The 18,582-nt window shown below is 39.3% G+C and overlaps 1 protein-coding gene across 1 annotated transcript in view; it reads left to right on the top strand.

Annotated features, from left to right (window-relative positions):
• gnas (GNAS complex locus) overlaps positions 1 to 18,582 on the top strand; it is a 157,861-nt gene that overhangs the window by 118,517 nt on the left and 20,762 nt on the right. The window contains exons 6-8 of the mRNA XM_034171724.1: positions 4,478 to 4,532; positions 7,496 to 7,569; positions 9,029 to 9,087. Coding sequence (XP_034027615.1) covers positions 4,478 to 4,532; positions 7,496 to 7,569; positions 9,029 to 9,087 — 188 coding nt within the window. The remainder of the gene's footprint in view (positions 1 to 4,477; positions 4,533 to 7,495; positions 7,570 to 9,028; positions 9,088 to 18,582) is intronic.

Raw genomic sequence — 18,582 nt, 5'->3', positions numbered from 1 at the left:
TTATGTTCTTTTAGCTGCAACTTGTAGTATTTGGGGCTGAACATGGTTGTGGCTGAGTCATCTATAGAGCGGCGGATGTTTGGAAAAGGAGGGCTGACGTGAGGAGCAGATCTGGACTGAGTGTACCGGCACTTTAATAAAAACAAAACAGTAAATTATTCTGATTTTATTTGTGCTTAAACAGATTCCTTCATCTGGTTTTGCTTTGAAAAGATTTACGAGTGCGTGTCCCTGACACGTTTCTCTCAAGTGGGTGAGACGGTCCAGTCCTGGGTTTTCTGCCTCCCTCTTCACCTTCACACATACAACACCAAGTTTGTTGTGCTCCTCCTTTTTCCCCCTCCTGCTTTTCTCCCTCTCTGTCTTCTGTCTGGATCTACTCTCGCTGCACCGGTTTGGTAAGTGATAGACTAATAATAGTGCCTGTGGTTGGGTCTCCATGGTAACCCTGCTGGAGGCCAGGGTGCCGAGGAGTTATTTTTGAAATCTGCTCTGTGATGTCAGACAGACGCCACTACACTTTCATTCTTTGTTTCTTCCTCTCTTTTTATCCCCTTTTCACATTGATTCTCACGTGCACTCTGTCTTTGTCAGTCTCAGGAGTGTACATTTATTTATTCATGTTTATGATATGGGACTCTAAGTGTGGAAGAAGACTGAGGCGGAACCAATAGAAAATGACCTCCCACAAGTGCGGAATGTGAACTTTTTAGTTCCCTGTGAGTCACTGAGGCTTGTAACTGGGAACATGAAGAACCCATTAATTTTTTTGTGGATTCACAATAAAGAACGAGAAACCATTTTAGTTCTTGACTTACAGTAGTTCCTGACTCCAGTTTTTAGTAGCAGCTCATGTTTATTTTGATTATCAGTTAATCTCATGATTACGACCTTAATTTAGTAAATGGACAATTAATGCACAAAACAATGGCTTTAAATTGAATATTCATGTTTTACTTTGTAGCCTTGTGTTAATATTAGGCATGTGCTAGCTAACAATAAATATAAAAAAGTATAACTATCTCTTCAAAACACTTAAAATCATGTTGTCGTATAAATATAATTTACTTGCCCATTCCAAAAGTATATCACATTATTTGTCTAATCATAAGCATACTTTGCATTTGTGTTGCTTCGCGTTGGTCATTAGAGTACAACTTTTCTGAAATGTGGTTCACATTTCTGTCTGAACTCTATCCAGACCTGATGCTGTTAATGTCTCCATTTCCATTCTAAACAAATTCCCAGCCAGGGAACAGGAAGAATTTCTTCTGTTAGATCCTGTATTTTATTTTTTATTTTATCAACAAAAACAAAGTTTGCGTCATTTGAAGCAGATGTATTGGCAGCACAGAGAGTAAATGAAGTTTTTTAATCTGACCTGGTGGTATTCTTTGTCAAAATCACAGCCTGATGAAAACACAGAAGACATCCGGAAATTCTTTAATTCCTTCTTGTGGGAATTGCTTGTGAATAACTGCAGTGTTATTAAAGAAGTAGTGCGTGACAATAGGTGCATTTCTCAGCCACCAACATGAAGAAAAACATCACTTATTTTAAGAGATATAACTCTTTACTGTAATTATTTTATTTGGCACAACCATCCCAGCATTCACCACAGCTATCCATCATTTCTTCAATATTCTTCTCTGAGGTGAAAGCTGGAATGTTCCATTCAACCAGGTGAAGCAATGAAACCATAAAATGAAACTTTGTTTTTTTGTTTGTTTTTGGGGAGGTTCACTCATGGTTTCATTTATAAACAAACTAATTCCGGACAGTTTATCGACATTAACAGCAACTCTGTCATTTTGACAAAGTGAAAATGTTGCGCACATCTTTTAAAGGTTTGCGCATTAATCGACACATGCACCAAAAGGCACTATGGGAAATGATATTTTCTGAGTCTCCTCTCGTCAACCCCCCTCCCCCCCATATAAAACTGCATAGAACAACAGTGCCATCTACTGGATGTGAGTGTGAATAGCAACCAACATATTTATGTATCTCAATGTAGTTTTGCGCTCAGGATGTCTCAATATTGCCTAAGCGAGCAAAGCCATAAATGTGTGTGATCGGTAATCCACAAATGCTGAATCACACTTCACAAACAGAATTTTCAGTTTTACAAATGCCTTTTTTTTAACAAATGAAAAAAACTGATATGTTTGCAAATACATATTTATTTGTAAAAACCAACACACAAGTTACAAATCAGACATTTTTGCTTGTGGATCGCAAAACACGTATGCAAATCAAGGACTATTCACCCTCTGTGCATTTGCAGACCTTAATGAGACAAATTTAACTCCATAATAGGCCCTCTTTCTGTGATTGGCAGCCTCTCATTTCATTAGCATCCACAGGTTTGTCAAAGTCATGTTATTGTATAATTAGCATCCATGCAAAGGCTAACATCCAGGGCATGCCATATCTTGACATGTTAAAGAAAAACAATGAGGATATTATTTGCTAACACAGCCTGTTTTTAAAAATTATCCTAGTTAACTAACTGGCATAGGTTTAGCTAGCTAGCACCATTTGAACTGCTTTGACTTTTTGCTACTTCCAGTTCCTCCCATGGCAGAGTTAATTTTGTTCAGATGCTACAATATGACTGCATTTTTAGACAGCGGCTTTATAAAATGTTCCTATACACTGCTGCTTTTACACATCTTTGACATCTTGAGATGGCTTGTGTCGCTACTTTACCCTGCCAGGCTCTCTGGTTATAGCAGTCTGAAATGTAGTTGATTGTCCTAAAGGCCCGGTCACACGGCTCTTAACGAAGGGCAATGAAGCCCAAACAAAACAAGAAATCTGGACTTTTAGTGGCATCGTTTCACCTTGGCGCAGCTTTGTTCCTGCAGCTGTTGCTTCATCAGGATTTTTAAACTGCTTAAAAATGTGAACAAATGCCACCGAAAACCTAAATTTGTCCGTATTTCATTTTGTTGTTGTTCTTGATGGTTTTTTTTAATCATTTCCTTAGTTTTTGTAACATTAGCGTTTAGTTTGACTTCATTTGATCAGCTAAATGTTTTCATACAGTAGAGAAGCAGTTTGTGAGCGCTGCTGCTGTGTTCATGTACCATCGGAAATTACAGGGCAAACTCAGGCTGTTTGCTTGGATTTTTTTAAATCTGGTGGGGGGGGGGGTCATCTTCACTGGGCTCAGGCACCTTATATAGGCCAGAATGAATCTTTTGTGTGAAAACAATTATTTTGCCGCAAGCAATTGCTGAATTTGAAACAACAAAAAAAGTTGTGTAATTTCCGATGGTACTTGTTGAACATAGCGGCAGCAGCAGCTCCTGTGTGCACTTATTATTTTTTTATTAAATACAACAATATGAGTGTAGGAATAACAATCCAGCCATTTTGTACATGTGGCAACAGGTAGATAATTCAGATGATTATATAAAGAGCTGTTCTGGAAGGCAGAATTCACGTTGTGGATCAGTGAGGTGTAAATAACCGCATGTGAGTCAGTGCGCGTTCACACGGACTGACCAGTTTACTGCTCTGATATATTCAATCATCTTTACACTTATATTTATTCCCCCTTTTGACAATGTTCTGTTATAAATCAATATATATGGCTTAGTAACGTAATACAGTGATAGAGCAGTCACCACGGCACACCAGCGTTTTTTTTTTTTTTTTAATGGAGCAAGACGTAGCGCGCAGCGTGTCGTCAGACAGTGAGGATTCTGATGATGGAGGAGATGATTCCTCTTTTGTTCTGGACGAGGAACCAGAGCAGGTGGACCCACCAACGTGCGCACAAATCTACACAGTGGGTTGGATCACGCACTCTGCAGTTTCTCCAGAACTCAGGCACTATGAGCTCCATCCCAGCACTGAATCCTGGAACTCAGAGATGCAGACACACACTGCTCCAGCTGTGGCTCCAGGCCCATTTCTTTAAAGCATCAAGATCATCGTTAGCTTCGGTTTCATTTTGTTCCTCTTTTGTCCCTTTTGCGCTCTTGATTCGCAAGCTTTTCGGTGATAAAGCTCGTTTGTCCACCTCTTCTCAGTTATTTGTGACTTTTTAAAACTTTTTTCCCTTTGTTCAGGAATTGTGGTATTCCGTGTGACTGGGCCATAAAGAGAATTCAACTAGTAAATTATTATTGGAATATTTTTTTTCTAAATTATTGGGTTATTTTTACTAATTGTTTCAGCCATATTTGCGAGCCCCCCCCCCCCCCCCCCCCCCCCCCGAAAAAAAACATTTTGGCACATAGCTACAGTTCATGTATCGTTTCCATGTGCTAAATTATTGTGTAGTTAGTTAACAGAAATTGGGAAGAGAGGATAACAAACTGAAGGCTCGCTCAAATTGTGCAGATTGAGAAATCCAGAATTATCAATTCAAAATATTAATATATATACACATTATAATTTTTTTCCTGTCTCTTTTGGGAACGTGTTTGTGTTTTAGAATAACAAACTTGTTTTCTCTCTGCAGCTTTCTAGATAAGATTGACATTGTGAAACAAAGTGATTACACTCCAACAGATCAGGTGAGTGAGTGTCTAGAAAGTTTTACATGAAGTTCTCCATAAATCAAGAACAACTTTTTTCACAGTGCAATTGTGAATTAACATTTAAAAACAGTCACATACTGCTTGCAACTCTGAATACACAGCTCAGTATTTTATAAACGGCTGATGTCTTTGACAGTTATTTCCAGCTAACTGTACACAGTGGAGTTTGAGAGTAAAGATGAACCCTTGGCAGAAATGATGGGTATATCCTCAGTTGTCCTACACTGGCAGACTTTTTGTTTTTTGGCCATTTTTCAAAGAATATGAATAACAGACTTTTTTTTCACTCATGGTTAGTGGTTGGGTGAAGCCATTTATTGTCAAACAACTGTGTTTACTCTTTTTAATGACATAATGACAACAGAAACTCCTCAAATGACCCCTATCAAAAGTTGACATACCCCTATTCCTAATACAACAAATTGCCCCCTTTAACATCAGTGACAGCTTGGAGTCTTTTGTGGTAGTTGTGGATGAGGCTCTCTGATGGTAAAACTGTATGTACAACCCCAAATAAGGAAAAAAAAAATTGGGACTGCATGGAAATGGCAAATTTAAAAAATAAATAAATAAACCCGCAATGATTTACCTTTACTTTGACTTGTGTTTCATTGCATACAGTATGAACCAAAAATATTTCACATTTTCTTGGGTCAACATTTTAAAAAATTAATATATATCTAATCCTGCATTTCCGGCCTGCAACACGTTCCAAAAAAGTTTGGATCGGAGTAATTTGGGGTTAATAACGAGGTTTAAAAACTTAAAGTTGTTTCAAACTGGGAATGTCAACAGGTGCTTGTCACCATGATTTGTTACCAACGCAGTATCCACAAAAGTATCCCAACTTTTTTAGAAAGTGTTGCAGGCCTTAAATGGAGTAATGGATGTACAGTTATATGCAAACGTTTGGGGACCCCTGATTATTTCCATGATTTTCCTTTATAAATCATTGGTTGTTTGGACCAGCAATTTCAGTTAAATATATTATATAGCAGACAAACCCAGTGATATTTGAGAAGTGAAATGAAGTTTATAGGATTTACAGAAAGTGTTCAATAATTATTTAAACAAAATTAGGCAGGTGCATAACTTTGGACACCCAAACAGAAAAAAATACATCAATATTTAGTAGGTCCTCCTTTTGCAGAAATAACAGCCTCTGAACGCTTCCTATAGCTTCCAATGAGAGTCTGGATTCTGGTTGAAGGTATTCTGGACCATTCGTCTTTACAAAACATCTCAGGTTTGTTTGTTTCCTAGCATGGACAGCCTGCTTAAAATCACACCACAGATTTTCAATAATATTCAGGTCTGGGGACTGAGATGGCCATTCCAGAATGTTGTATTTGTTCCTCTGCATGAATCCCTTAGTAAATTTTGAGCAGTGTTTAGGGTCGTTGTCTTGTTGAAAGATCCAGCCCTGGCGCAACTTCAACTTTGTCACTGTTTCATGAACATTGTTCTCAAGAATCTGCTGATATTGACTGGAATCCATGTGACCCTCAACTTTAACAAGATTCCCAGTACCTGCACTGGCCACACAGCCACACAGCATGATGGAACCACCTCCAAATTTTACTGTAGGTAGTATTTTTCTGGGAATGCTGTTCTTTTTCAGCCATGCATACCACCCCTTGTTATGTCCAAATAACTCCATTCTAGTTTCATCAGTCCACAGCACCTTATTCCAAAATGAAGCTGGCTTGTCCATATGTGCTTTAGCATATCTCAAGCAACTCTGTCTGTGGCATGTCCACAGAAAAGGCTTCCTCTGTATTATAGCATCATAGAGCATCTCTTTGTGCAAAGTGCGCTGTATAGTTGAACAATGCACAAAGACACTATCTGCAGCAAGATCATGTTATAGGTCTTTGGAGCATGTCTGTGGGTTGACTATGACCGTTCTCACCATCCTTTGCTTCAGCGTATCTGAGATTTTTCTTGGCCTGCCACTTTGGGCCTTAACTAGTAATGTGCCTGTGGTAATGTGCCTGTCACTATGTTCCTCACAGTGGAAACTGACAGCTGAAATATCTGAGATAGCTTTTTGTATCCTTCCCCTAAACCATGATGTTGAACAATCTTTGTTTTCAGGTCATTTGAGAGTTGTTTAGAGGCTCTCATGTTGCCACTCATTAGAAGAGATGCAGGCCACCTTAAATACCCTTTCTCATGATTGTATTCACCTGTGTAAGGAGGTCAAGGGTCAGTGAGCTTACCAAACCAATTTTGTTTTCCAGTAATTACTGCTAAATATATTCAAATCAATAAAATTACAAGGGTGCCCAAATTTATGCACCTGTCTAATTTTGTTTAAATAATTATTGCACTTTCTGTAAATACTAGAAACTTCATTTCACTTCTGAAATATCAGTGTGTTCATCTGCTATATGATATATTTAACTGAAATTTCTGATCCAGACAAACAATGATTTATAAAGGAAAATTATTCAAATTATCAGTGATGCCCAAACGTTTGCATACAACTGTAAATTAAATGAAATGAATGTGACCACACCAAACATAAATCTTGGGTTTATGCTCTCTGCAATGAGATAGAACTCAAAGTAAATGTAAGAGTCACTGCTTTCTTTATTGTACATTTTCCAAACCATCCCAACTTTTTTTTTTATTTTGGGGTTGTACTGAATATCTTTTTTGGTCCCTCTGTTGAACAAAAGGAGTCATAAAATTCAGTCCGGTATCATCCAGTGCTTATTTTCATGTTGAACGTGAAAGTAGTCACAAATATAAAATATTCATACCTAAGATTTCAGAAATTTCATATTTTACCCAAAACCTCAGAGAGAGGAGTTAAAATTCAAAAATCTTGTGACCCCCTTTTTTTTCCATAACATTCTCTTTTTGCGCTGATCTACAAATGAAGTTACAGTTGTTTTTCTAAATGTATTTATTTATTTATTTATTTTTACCAGGATTTGCTGCGATGCAGAGTACTGACTTCAGGGATCTTTGAGACAAGATTCCAAGTGGACAAAGTTAATTTCCAGTAAGTAAAAACAAGAAAGGCCTAAACACTAGGGGTAGATAATATAGCTTCAAAGGTATCTCATGATATTTCAGGGGAATTTGGGATAACTTATGATGATACAGAAAATGGGAGAAAAAATGAAGACCGATCAACACGCTGCTCTCGCACCAACACATTTGAGCTTGTCTTTGTGCTGGCTTGGAAATGTAAGTGCAAAATTGTAAGTAGCAAATTTAAAATATGCATAATGAAAATGTATTTTTTAGAGAAAAAATACGGTAATGCTTACCATCCACTGCCATGACTATTGAAATTACAGTTATCACAAGAGGATAAAGCACAGCAGTCTCATTGCATTACTCAATTGAAACGCTGTCATTTCGCTATCATATAGACGTATATATCAACACCAGCCTTCCATCTAATGTCTAGTCCCAAGCAACATCCGTATTTAAAAATCTGTGGTTGATGAGTCATACAGTGAAAACACCAGGCCTCAGCTAGGTTTCACACAAATCCAACATATTTAATCCATGGTCTAACAAATTGACCAAGAGGGATTTGGTGGACAATGATCCAAAAGTAATGTCATTCCTGAGTGTATGACACAAAACACTGCTGTCAGTTCAGTACATGAGTTTTACAGTGGTCAGATTTCTCTGTCTGGAGGTTTTAAATCTGAGGGGTGGGGGGTGGGGGTGTCTGTGCCTGTAGTCAGAAAAATTATTGCCAGGTGCCAGTGCATTTTGTGCTGGTTTTCTGCAAAGAAAAGAGTGAGTGTCACACTTGCAACCAGGCTAAAACCAAAGTCAATTTAGCGGACTCACAAGCAGCAGAATATACAAATATGCAAATGCAAGCAAGCAGAGATTATGGAGGTCCACTCCGCTCTGTTCGCAGCACCGCAATGATCAGTGAGGTTGGAGCAGACCAGACTGAGCTGGGGAATGAGCAAAGACAGGCAAGATCCATTGTCATAGATCAGGAACCCTCTCAGAAAAAAAAAATGTCTGGTAGGTGTTCATTGACAATCCACCAAGTTTCATGCATCTTCTGTACCTCCTGTGACAGTTCCTGTGACAAAAATGTAATTGACACAAAAAAAAATGCAACAGAACACTGGCACAGCAGACAGAAAAGGGGAATGCCGCTTGTTTTTCTGATCTACACCAAGAGAAACCTCCTGCAGATGGTTTCTGGAGCAATAAAGCTGTCATAAACCAGGAGAGGAGAAGCATCGCCAACCAGGGAAAAAAAACAGTAAAACAATGAAGGAAAAGTAGAGTTGACAGCTAGCCAAATACACTAACACCGTCTTAGTACTCCCTCTGAATCTGTAATGGAAGCCCAGCTTTTGATATTGTGATATAACATTTTTTTTAATCACATAAAAATGTATACCAGTATTATCATGGATGATGTGATTTGACAGCAGTTTAACTGACCAGCCTGTGTGTCTTTTGTGTGATTCGTACAGTATGTTTGATGTTGGCGGTCAAAGAGATGAACGGCGGAAATGGATCCAGTGCTTTAACGGTAATTGTCGTAATCCAATTTTTTTCAATTTCTTCTTGGGTGGGTAGGATGGAATGTTTATTCATTCTGTGGGCCTGACCATGGAAGAACAAACAAAAGAAAAAAATGATAAATTTACACGTTGACATTACATCTTGTGATTGGACTGCTTCAATTAAGGATACAGCATATTGGAAAAATTGACAATCCAGTGTCAATTTTGGGGATATTTATAGATGGTTGAGTTGGGGGGGGTGGTTTAAAAGACATGTCACATATTATTTAACATGCCATTCAACAACACAACATCAAAGTATTTGTCATTGCAAGTCTGTCTGCGCACATGGTCATGATCAGTGGTTGATGACATACTTTATTGCTAATTAAACATTAAACCTCTCACTATGAAAATCAGCAGGTGCATTTCCGGGAAACGTTTTACTCTGCAGTTCTCAACAGGTGACGTCAGTCTGAGCAAATGCAGAAACACTCCTTTAGCTGGCTGTTTGTACTTGTAGCTGAAACTCTGCCACAACTCTGTTTTTACAGGGTGCCTGAACATCCATGTATTTTTTACATTGGAAAAAGTTTTGAATATGTTACAATAAAATTCGCCTAAACTGTCATTGTGTAAACCGGATACTCGCACTCACTGGACATAGCAAAGTCCCAATGTTTTCGTATGTTTTCCAGGATTTTTGCTCACATTGGACAAAACAGCCCACCCCATTGCAATGTATTCCTATTAAAAACGCCTCGCATGTACTGGACAGAGCAGTCTGGATGTGCCCAACTGTAACAGAGGTACAAAATTAAGTTCAGAACTGACACTTGCCGATTCGAGGAATGTGGCTACCATATTTCCTTGATTAAAAGCACTGCCCTTCATACTTTTCAGACCATGCTCAGACCCACTGCCTAAATGAGGCAGGCCTTTTTTCAAGGCTGGTGATTATTAACAAGGTGCTGCTTGCTGCCTGCACTGGACTATATGTTTCACACATTTTCCTGGGTGTGACAACCAAAGACAGCTGCTTTAGATCAATCAATCAATCAATCAATTTTTTTTATATAGTGCCAAATCACAACAAACAGTTGCCCCAAGGCGCTTTATATTGTAAGGCAAGGCCATACAATAATTATGTAAAACCCCAACGGTCAAAACGACCCCCTGTGAGCAAGCACTTGGCTACAGTGGGAAGGAAAAACTCCCTTTTAACAGGAAGAAACCTCCAGCAGAACCAGGCTCAGGGAGGGGCAGTCTTCTGCTGGGACTGGTTGGGGCTAAGGGAGAGAACCAGGAAAAAGACATGCTGTGGAGGGGAGCAGAGATCGATCACTAATGATTAAATGCAGAGTGGTGCATACAGAGCAAAAAGAGAAAGAAACAGTGCATCATGGGAACCCCCCAGCAGTCTACGTCTATAGCAGCATAACTAAGGGATGGTTCAGGGTCACCTGATCCAGCCCTAACTATAAGCTTTAGCAAAAAGGAAAGTTTTAAGCCTAATCTTAAAAGTAGAGAGGGTGTCTGTCTCCCTGATCTGAATTGGGAGCTGGTTCCACAGGAGAGGAGCCTGAAAGCTGAAGGCTCTGCCTCCCATTCTACTCTTACAAACCCTAGGAACTACAAGTAAGCCTGCAGTCTGAGAGCGAAGCGCTCTATTGGGGTGATATGGTACTACGAGGTCCCTAAGATAAGATGGGACCTGATTATTCAAAACCTTATAAGTAAGAAGAAGAATTTTCAATTCTATTCTAGAATTAACAGGAAGCCAATGAAGAGAGGCCAATATGGGTGAGATATGCTCTCTCCTTCTAGTCCCCGTCAGTACTCTAGCTGCAGCATTTTGAATTAACTGAAGGCTTTTTAGGGAACTTTTAGGACAACCTGATAATAATGAATTACAATAGTCCAGCCTAGAGGAAATAAATGCATGAATTAGTTTTTCAGCATCACTCTGAGACAAGACCTTTCTAATTTTAGAGATATTGCGTAAATGCAAAAAAGCAAGATTTCTCACAGTATTACTAGAGGTCAGGGTAATGCCATCCAGAGTAAGGATCTGGTTAGACACCATGTTTCTAAGATTTGTGGGGCCAAGTACAATAACTTCAGTTTTATCTGAGTTTAAAAGCAGGAAATTAGAGGTCATCCATGTCTTTATGTCTGTAAGACAATCCTGCAGTTTAGCTAATTGGTGTGTGTCCTCTGGCTTCATGGATAGATAAAGCTGGGTATCATCTGCGTAACAATGAAAATTTAAGCAATACCGTCTAATAATACTGCCTAAGGGAAGCATGTATAAAGTGAATAAAATTGGTCCTAGCACAGAACCTTGTGGAACTCCATAATTAACTTTAGTCTGTGAAGAAGATTCCCCATTTACATGAACAAATTGTAATCTATTAGACAAATATGATTCAAACCACCGCAGCACAGTGCCTTTAATACCTATGGCATGCTCTAATCTCTGTAATAAAATTTTATGGTCAACAGTATCAAAAGCAGCACTGAGGTCTAACAGAACAAGCACAGAGATGGGTCCACTGTCCGAGGCCATAAGAAGATCATTTGTAACCTTCACTAATGCTGTTTCTGTACTATGATGAATTCTAAAACCTGACTGAAACTCTTCAAATAGACCATTCCTCTGCAGATGATCAGTTAGCTGTTTTACAACTACCCTTTCAAGAATTTTTGAGAGAAAAGGAAGGTTGGAGATTGGCCTATAATTAGCTAAGATAGCTGGGTCAAGTGATGGCTTTTTAAGTAATGGTTTAATTACTGCCACCTTAAAAGCCTGTGGTACATAGCCAACTAACAAAGATAGATTGATCATATTTAAGATCGAAGCATTAAATAATGGTAGGGCTTCCTTGAGCAGCCTGGTAGGAATGGGGTCTAATAAACATGTTGATGGTTTGGATGAAGTAACTAATGAAAATAACTCAGACAGAACAATCGGAGAGAAAGAGTCTAACCAAATACCGGCATCACTGAAAGCAGCCAAAGATAACGATACGTCTTTGGGATGGTTATGAGTAATTTTTTCTCTAATAGTTAAAATTTTGTTAGCAAAGAAAGTCATGAAGTCATTACTAGTTAAAGTTAATGGAATACTGAGCTCAATAGAGCTCTGACTCTTTGTCAGCCTGGCTACAGTGCTGAAAAGAAACCTGGGGTTCTTATTTTCTTCAATTAGTGATGAGTAGAAAGATGTCCTAGCTTTACGGAGGGCTTTTTTATAGAGCAACAGACTCTTTTTCCAGGCTAAGTGAAGATCTTCTAAATTAGTGAGACGCCATTTCCTCTCCAACTTACGGGTTATCTGCTTTAAGCTACGAGTTTGTGAGTTATACCACGGAGTCAGGCACTTCTGATTTAAAGCTCTCTTTTTTAGAGGAGCTACAGCATCCAAAGTTGTCTTCAATGAGGATGTAAAACTATTGATGAGATACTCTATCTCACTTACAGAGTTTAGGTAGCTACTCTGCACTGTGTTGGTATATGGCATTAGAGAACATAAAGAAGGAATCATATCCTTAAACCTAGTTACAGCGCTTTCTGAAAGACTTCTAGTGTAATGAAACTTATTCCCCACTGCTGGGTAGTCCATCAGAGTAAATGTAAATGTTATTAAGAAATGATCAGACAGAAGGGAGTTTTCAGGGAATACTGTTAAGTCTTCTATTTCCATACCATAAGTCAGAACAAGATCTAAGATATGATTAAAGTGGTGGGTGGACTCATTTACTTTTTGAGCAAAGCCAATAGAGTCTAATAATAGATTAAATGCAGTGTTGAGGCTGTCATTCTCAGCATCTGTGTGGATGTTAAAATCGCCCACTATAATTATCTTATCTGAGCTAAGCACTAAGTCAGACAAAAGGTCTGAAAATTCACAGAGAAACTCACAGTAATGACCAGGTGGACGATAGACCATAACAAATAAAACTGTTTTTTGGGACTTCCAATTTGGATGGACAAGACTAAGAGTCAAGCTTTCAAATGAATTAAAGCTCTGTCTGGGTTTTTGATTAATTAATAAGCTGGAATGGAAGATTGCTGCTAATCCTCCGCCCCAGCCCGTGCTACGAGCATTCTGACAGTTAGTGTGACTCGGGGGTGTTGACTCATTTAAACTAACATATTCATCCTGCTGTAACCAGGTTTCTGTAAGGCAGAATAAATCAATATGTTGATCAATTATTATATCATTTACCAACAGGGACTTAGAAGAGAGAGACCTAATGTTTAATAGACCACATTTAACTGTTTTAGTCTGTGGTGCAGTTGAAGGTGCTATATTATTTTTTCTTTTTGAATTTTTATGCTTAAATAGATTTTTACTGGTTATTGGTAGTCTGGGAGCAGGCACCGTCTCTACGGGGATGGGGTAATGAGGGGATGGCAGGGGGAGAGAAGCTGCAGAGAGGTGTGTAAGACTACAACTCTGCTTCCTGGACCCAACCCTGGATAGTCACGGTTTGGAGGATTTAAGAAAATTGGCCAGATTTCTAGAAATGAGAGCTGCTCCATCCAAAGTGGGATGGATGCCGTCTCTCCTAACAAGACCAGGTTTTCCCCAGAAGCTTTGCCAATTATCTATGAAGCCCACCTCATTTTTTGGACACCACTCAGACAGCCAGCAATTCAAGGAGAACATGCGGCTAAACATGTCACTGCCGGTCTGATTGGGGAGGGGCCCAGAGAAAACTACAGAGGCCGACATTGTTTTTGCAAAGTTACACACCGATTTAATGTTAATTTTAGTGACCTCCGATTGGCGTAACCGGGTGTCATTACTGCTGACGTGAATTACAATCTTACCAAATTTACGCTTAGCCTTAGCCAGCAGTTTCAAATTTCCTTCCGCCTGCTCTGGCCCCCGGAAGACAATTGACTATGGTTGCTGGTGTCGCTAACTTCACATTTCGCAAAACAGAGTCGCCAATAACCAGAGTTTGATCCTCGGCGGGTGTGTCGCCGAGTGGGGAAAAACGGTTAGAGATGTGAACGGGTTGGCGGTGTACACGGGGCTTCTGTTTAGAACTACGCTTCCTCCTCACAGTCACCCAGTCGGCCTGCTTTCCCGGCTGCTCGGGATCTGCCAGGGGGTAACTAACGGCGTCTAAGCTACCTTGGTCCACACCGACTACAGGGGCCTGGCTAGCTGTAGAATTTTCCACGGTGCGGAGCCGAGTCTCCAATTCGCCCAGCCTGGCCTCCAAAGCTACGACTAAGCTACACTTATTACAAGTACCGTTACTGCTAAAGGAGGCCGAGGAATAACTAAACATTTCACACCCAGAGCAGAAAAGTGCGGGAGAGACAGGAGAAGCCACCATGCTAAATCGGCTAAGAGCTAGTAGCTATGCTAAGCTAGCGGATTCCTAAAAACACGCAAAGTGAATAATGTGTAAATAATTTAGAGGTGATTCAGCAGAAGGAGTGCTTTAGTTAAGGCACGTAAAGATTACACTGGGAAACAAATCGTAATCTAGATAACTAGATCAATCTAACTGCGCAGATTAAACAGCTAACAGATACAGAAAAACACCGCTGTGCTCCGGAACAGGAAGTGATACAATACCGCAGTGAGAGCCAACCACCAGTAGAGGCAAATGATTTATAAAGGAAAATCATGGAAATCATCAGGGATGCACAAACCTTTACATACAACTGTGTGTGTGTGTGTGTGTGTGTGTGTGTGTGTGTGTGTGTGTGTGTGTGTGTGTGTGTGTGTGTGTGTGTGTGTGTGTGTGTGTGTGTGTGTGTGTGTCATCATGTTGCTTGTGAAAAACAGCATTGCGGAGACATTTCATGTCCATGTACAAAGGCCATAAAACAGAGGACGTAAAATATTACAGATCTGATCAAATCTGTCAGATCAGATGCGATCAGATCTGTGATATTTTACGTCCATGTTTCAAGTGGCAGCCTGCTGCGCGCACACACACACCAAGATCCAAATTCCCACAGACTCTCAAAGTAAAATAAAAATTTTACTTTCATTGTAAGGAACACAAAGCAAAAGATGAAAAAAATGAACATGCCACTTACCCAGTTGTAAAGATTTCAAAATAAAAAGTCCACAACATCAAAGTAGCTCCCACGCACGCGCGCACGATTGCCAGCCAGAGAACAGGTCCACTCGTCTTCAGGCATGGATCGCCAGCCAGAAAACAAGTCCAGCTCCACGTGTCCTCAGGTCCTGATCGCCGACCAGAGAATGATGTCCAGTCGCATCTCTGCCTTCAGCTCAAGTTCTGTCACCATTTTGGGGCATTAGATAGAGAGTCCATTATCTCCTGGAAATAGCATCTTCTGACTTTTCCAATATGAGAAATACACCTGCATTTTCAGGTAGTGTGTAAAAACAGCATGGTGGAGAATGTCCACGTTAAGCGTTTCAAGGTGAAGTGTGTCATCTATAAATCAGAGCCGTCACTTCTGAATGAAAGCTCAGAAGCTTCGTTTTCGGGCATAGCAGGTTCATTTTGCTCTGTCAGTCATTGGGATGTTTGTGCTCATTCTAAAACGTACATCACACGCTGAGAAATGCTGAGAATTGCTGCTGATGTTTTCCAGAAATGCACCTGCTAATGCTCAGAGTGAGAAGAATAATTACCAATAAAATACAACCCCTGGCAAAAATTATGGAATCACTGGCCTCGGAGGATGTTCATTCTGTTGTTTAATTTTGTAGAAAAAAAGCAGATCACAGACATGACACAAAACTAAAGTCATTTCAAATGGCAACTTTCTGGCTTTAAGAAACACTATAAGAAATCAAGAAAAAAAGATTGTGGCAGCCAGTAATGGTTACTTTTTTAGACCAAGCAGAGGAAAAAAATATGGACTCACTCAATTCTGAGGAATAAATTATGGAATCACCCTGTAAATTTCCATCCCCAAAACTAACACCTGCATCAAATCACATCTGCTCGTTGACATTAACCCTGTGTCATGAAATTGACCCTATGTGTCTTTTTGCAAGGAATGTTTTCACAGTTTTTGCTCTATGGCAAGATGCATTATCTTCTTGAAAAATGATTTCATCATCCTTAAACATCAGAAAAGTGTCCAAAATATCAATGTAAACTTGTGCATTTATTGATGATGTAATGATAGCCATCTCCCCAGTGCCTTTACATGACATGCAGCCCCATATCATCGACTGTGGAAATTTACATGTCTTCAGGCAGTCATCTTTATAAATCTCATTGGAACGGCACCAAACAAAAATTCCAGCATCATCACCTTGCCCAGTGCAGATTCGAGATTCATCACTGAATATCAATCAATCAATCAACTTTTTTTTTATATAGCGCCAAATCACAACAAACAGTTGCCCCAAGGCGCTTAATATGACTTTCATCCAGTCATCCACAGTCCACGATTGCTTTTCTTTAGCCCATTGTAACCTTGTTTTTTTCTGTTTAGGTGTTAATGATGGCTTTCGTTTAGCTTTTCTGTATGTAAATCCCATTTCCTTTAGGCGGTTTCTTACAGTTCGGTCACAGACGTTGACTCCAGTTTCCTCCCATTCGTTCCTCATTTGTTTTGTTGTGCATTTTCGATTTTTGAGACATATTGCTTTAAGTTTTCTGTCTTGACGCTTTTATGTCTTCCTTGGTCTACCAGTATGTTTGCCTTTAACAACCTTCCCATGTTGTTTGTATTTGGTCCAGAGTTTAGACACAGCTGACTGTGAACAACCAACATCTTTTGCAACATTGCGTGATGATTTACCCTCTTTTAAGAGTTTGATAATCCTCTCCTTTGTTTCAACTGACATCTCTCGTGTTGGAGCCATGATTCATGTCAGTCCACTTGGTGCAACAGCTCTCCAAGGTGTGATCACTCCTTTTTAGATGCAGACTAACGAGCAGATCTGATTTGATGTAGGTGTTAGTTTTGGGGATGAAAATTTACAGGGTGATTCCAATAATTTATTCCTCAGAATTGAGTGAGTCCATATTTTTTTCCTCTGCTTGGTCTAAAAAAGTAACCGTTACTGACTGCCACAATCTTTTTTTCTTGATTTCTTATAGTGTTTCTTAAAGCCAGAAAGTTGCCATTTGAAATGACTTTAGTTTTGTGTCATGTCTGTAATCTGCTTTTTTCCTACAAAATTAAACAACTGAATGAACATCCTCCGAGGCCGGTGATTCCATAATGTTTGCCAGGGGTTGTACATCAGTGACCACTAATTATTAGCGCATGTGTCCAGAGAGGCTTTCAATCATGAGTACTCTTATGCTGTCTTGCTAACTGGGATGTTAAAAACGTGCAACATGTTCCTTAATGCGGGCTTTTATTTTTGTTTTCAGATGAAGTTTTGCCCTGGTCATTAAATGAGGCAGGCCCCTATTCAGGGTCATTCGTTTAATCAAGGAAATGCATAAGCCTAATTGGTGCTGAGGATTCTCCGTAGATCAGGTGTTTTCAAAGTGTGGGAGAGTGAGCCCCCCCTCAGAGAACAAATGACCCCCCGACACACTTACACACAATTTCAGCATCTTCGTGTACTGCTTTTTATTGTTTTACACATCTTAAACACATTTTAAAAGTATTTGTGCATTTTTAAGGAACTGTCTATGCATTTACACATTTTACAGCCTTTGTAAACATTTTAAACATATTTTTAAAGAACTTTCTATTCTTCTATTTTTTACCTTTAGTCATATTTTAAATGTTTTTTAAACATTTAAACATCTCTGTGTGTTTTAAAATGTCTTTGGCATAACTAACACATTTTAACATAAATATGAATTCAAACAGGGATAGGTATTGGTAAGATTTTACCCATCGATGCCATTATTGATTCCGCTTCTCGATCCGATTTCTTATCAATTCCCTTATCAATACCTCCTGTGAATTTTCTGTGTACTAAAAGTAGGCTTTACAGGTTTTCTATGTCAATAACATTTTATTGAGTCTTAAAATAAATAAATATGAAATTGGTCACTGGATCCTTGATCTCTGGACATGAATAAAAATAAAATCTGTATTTTTTTTCTCAAAAGCATTTCGTTTCAGTTACTTATGGCATGAATGTCCATACCTCTGAGCTCTTACCGCAGGCTGGTTGCACATCAGCATCAGTGTAATTCATAAAGGATGCAGGACGTCTCATTTTGGGAGGAAAATAAAAATTTAGCCTGTTGTAGTTTGTTTGTGTTACAGTGTTTAGAAGGAGGTGTCCTTTGATTTAACACGGTGATTCGCTTTGAAGTTATTAATTCTGACTGGACTCTAACGTGACTCAGCAGAGAACGGCGCAGCGTTTGGAGCTGAACAGAACGGAGGATGAGTCTCTTTTCTTGCTCACAAGAAAAGAGTCCCAGTAAGTGACTTTAATCCGCACAAAAGTGACTCACGATTGACATTTTTAAATGGCTTTGAGAGGGGTTAAGAAGCGGACTTGTCACTTCTGAAAAGCAGCAACACAAAGAACCAACGAAGCAGCAGGTCAGAGTACTGCTTTGTTGCTTCAAGAACAGGCA

The sequence above is a fragment of the Thalassophryne amazonica genome, chromosome 6, assembly GCF_902500255.1.
Source record: "Thalassophryne amazonica chromosome 6, fThaAma1.1, whole genome shotgun sequence".
Lineage (NCBI taxonomy): Eukaryota > Metazoa > Chordata > Actinopteri > Batrachoidiformes > Batrachoididae > Thalassophryne > Thalassophryne amazonica.
The sequence above is the reverse complement of the archived record's forward strand: the minus strand, read 5'-3'. Positions and strand labels throughout refer to the sequence as shown.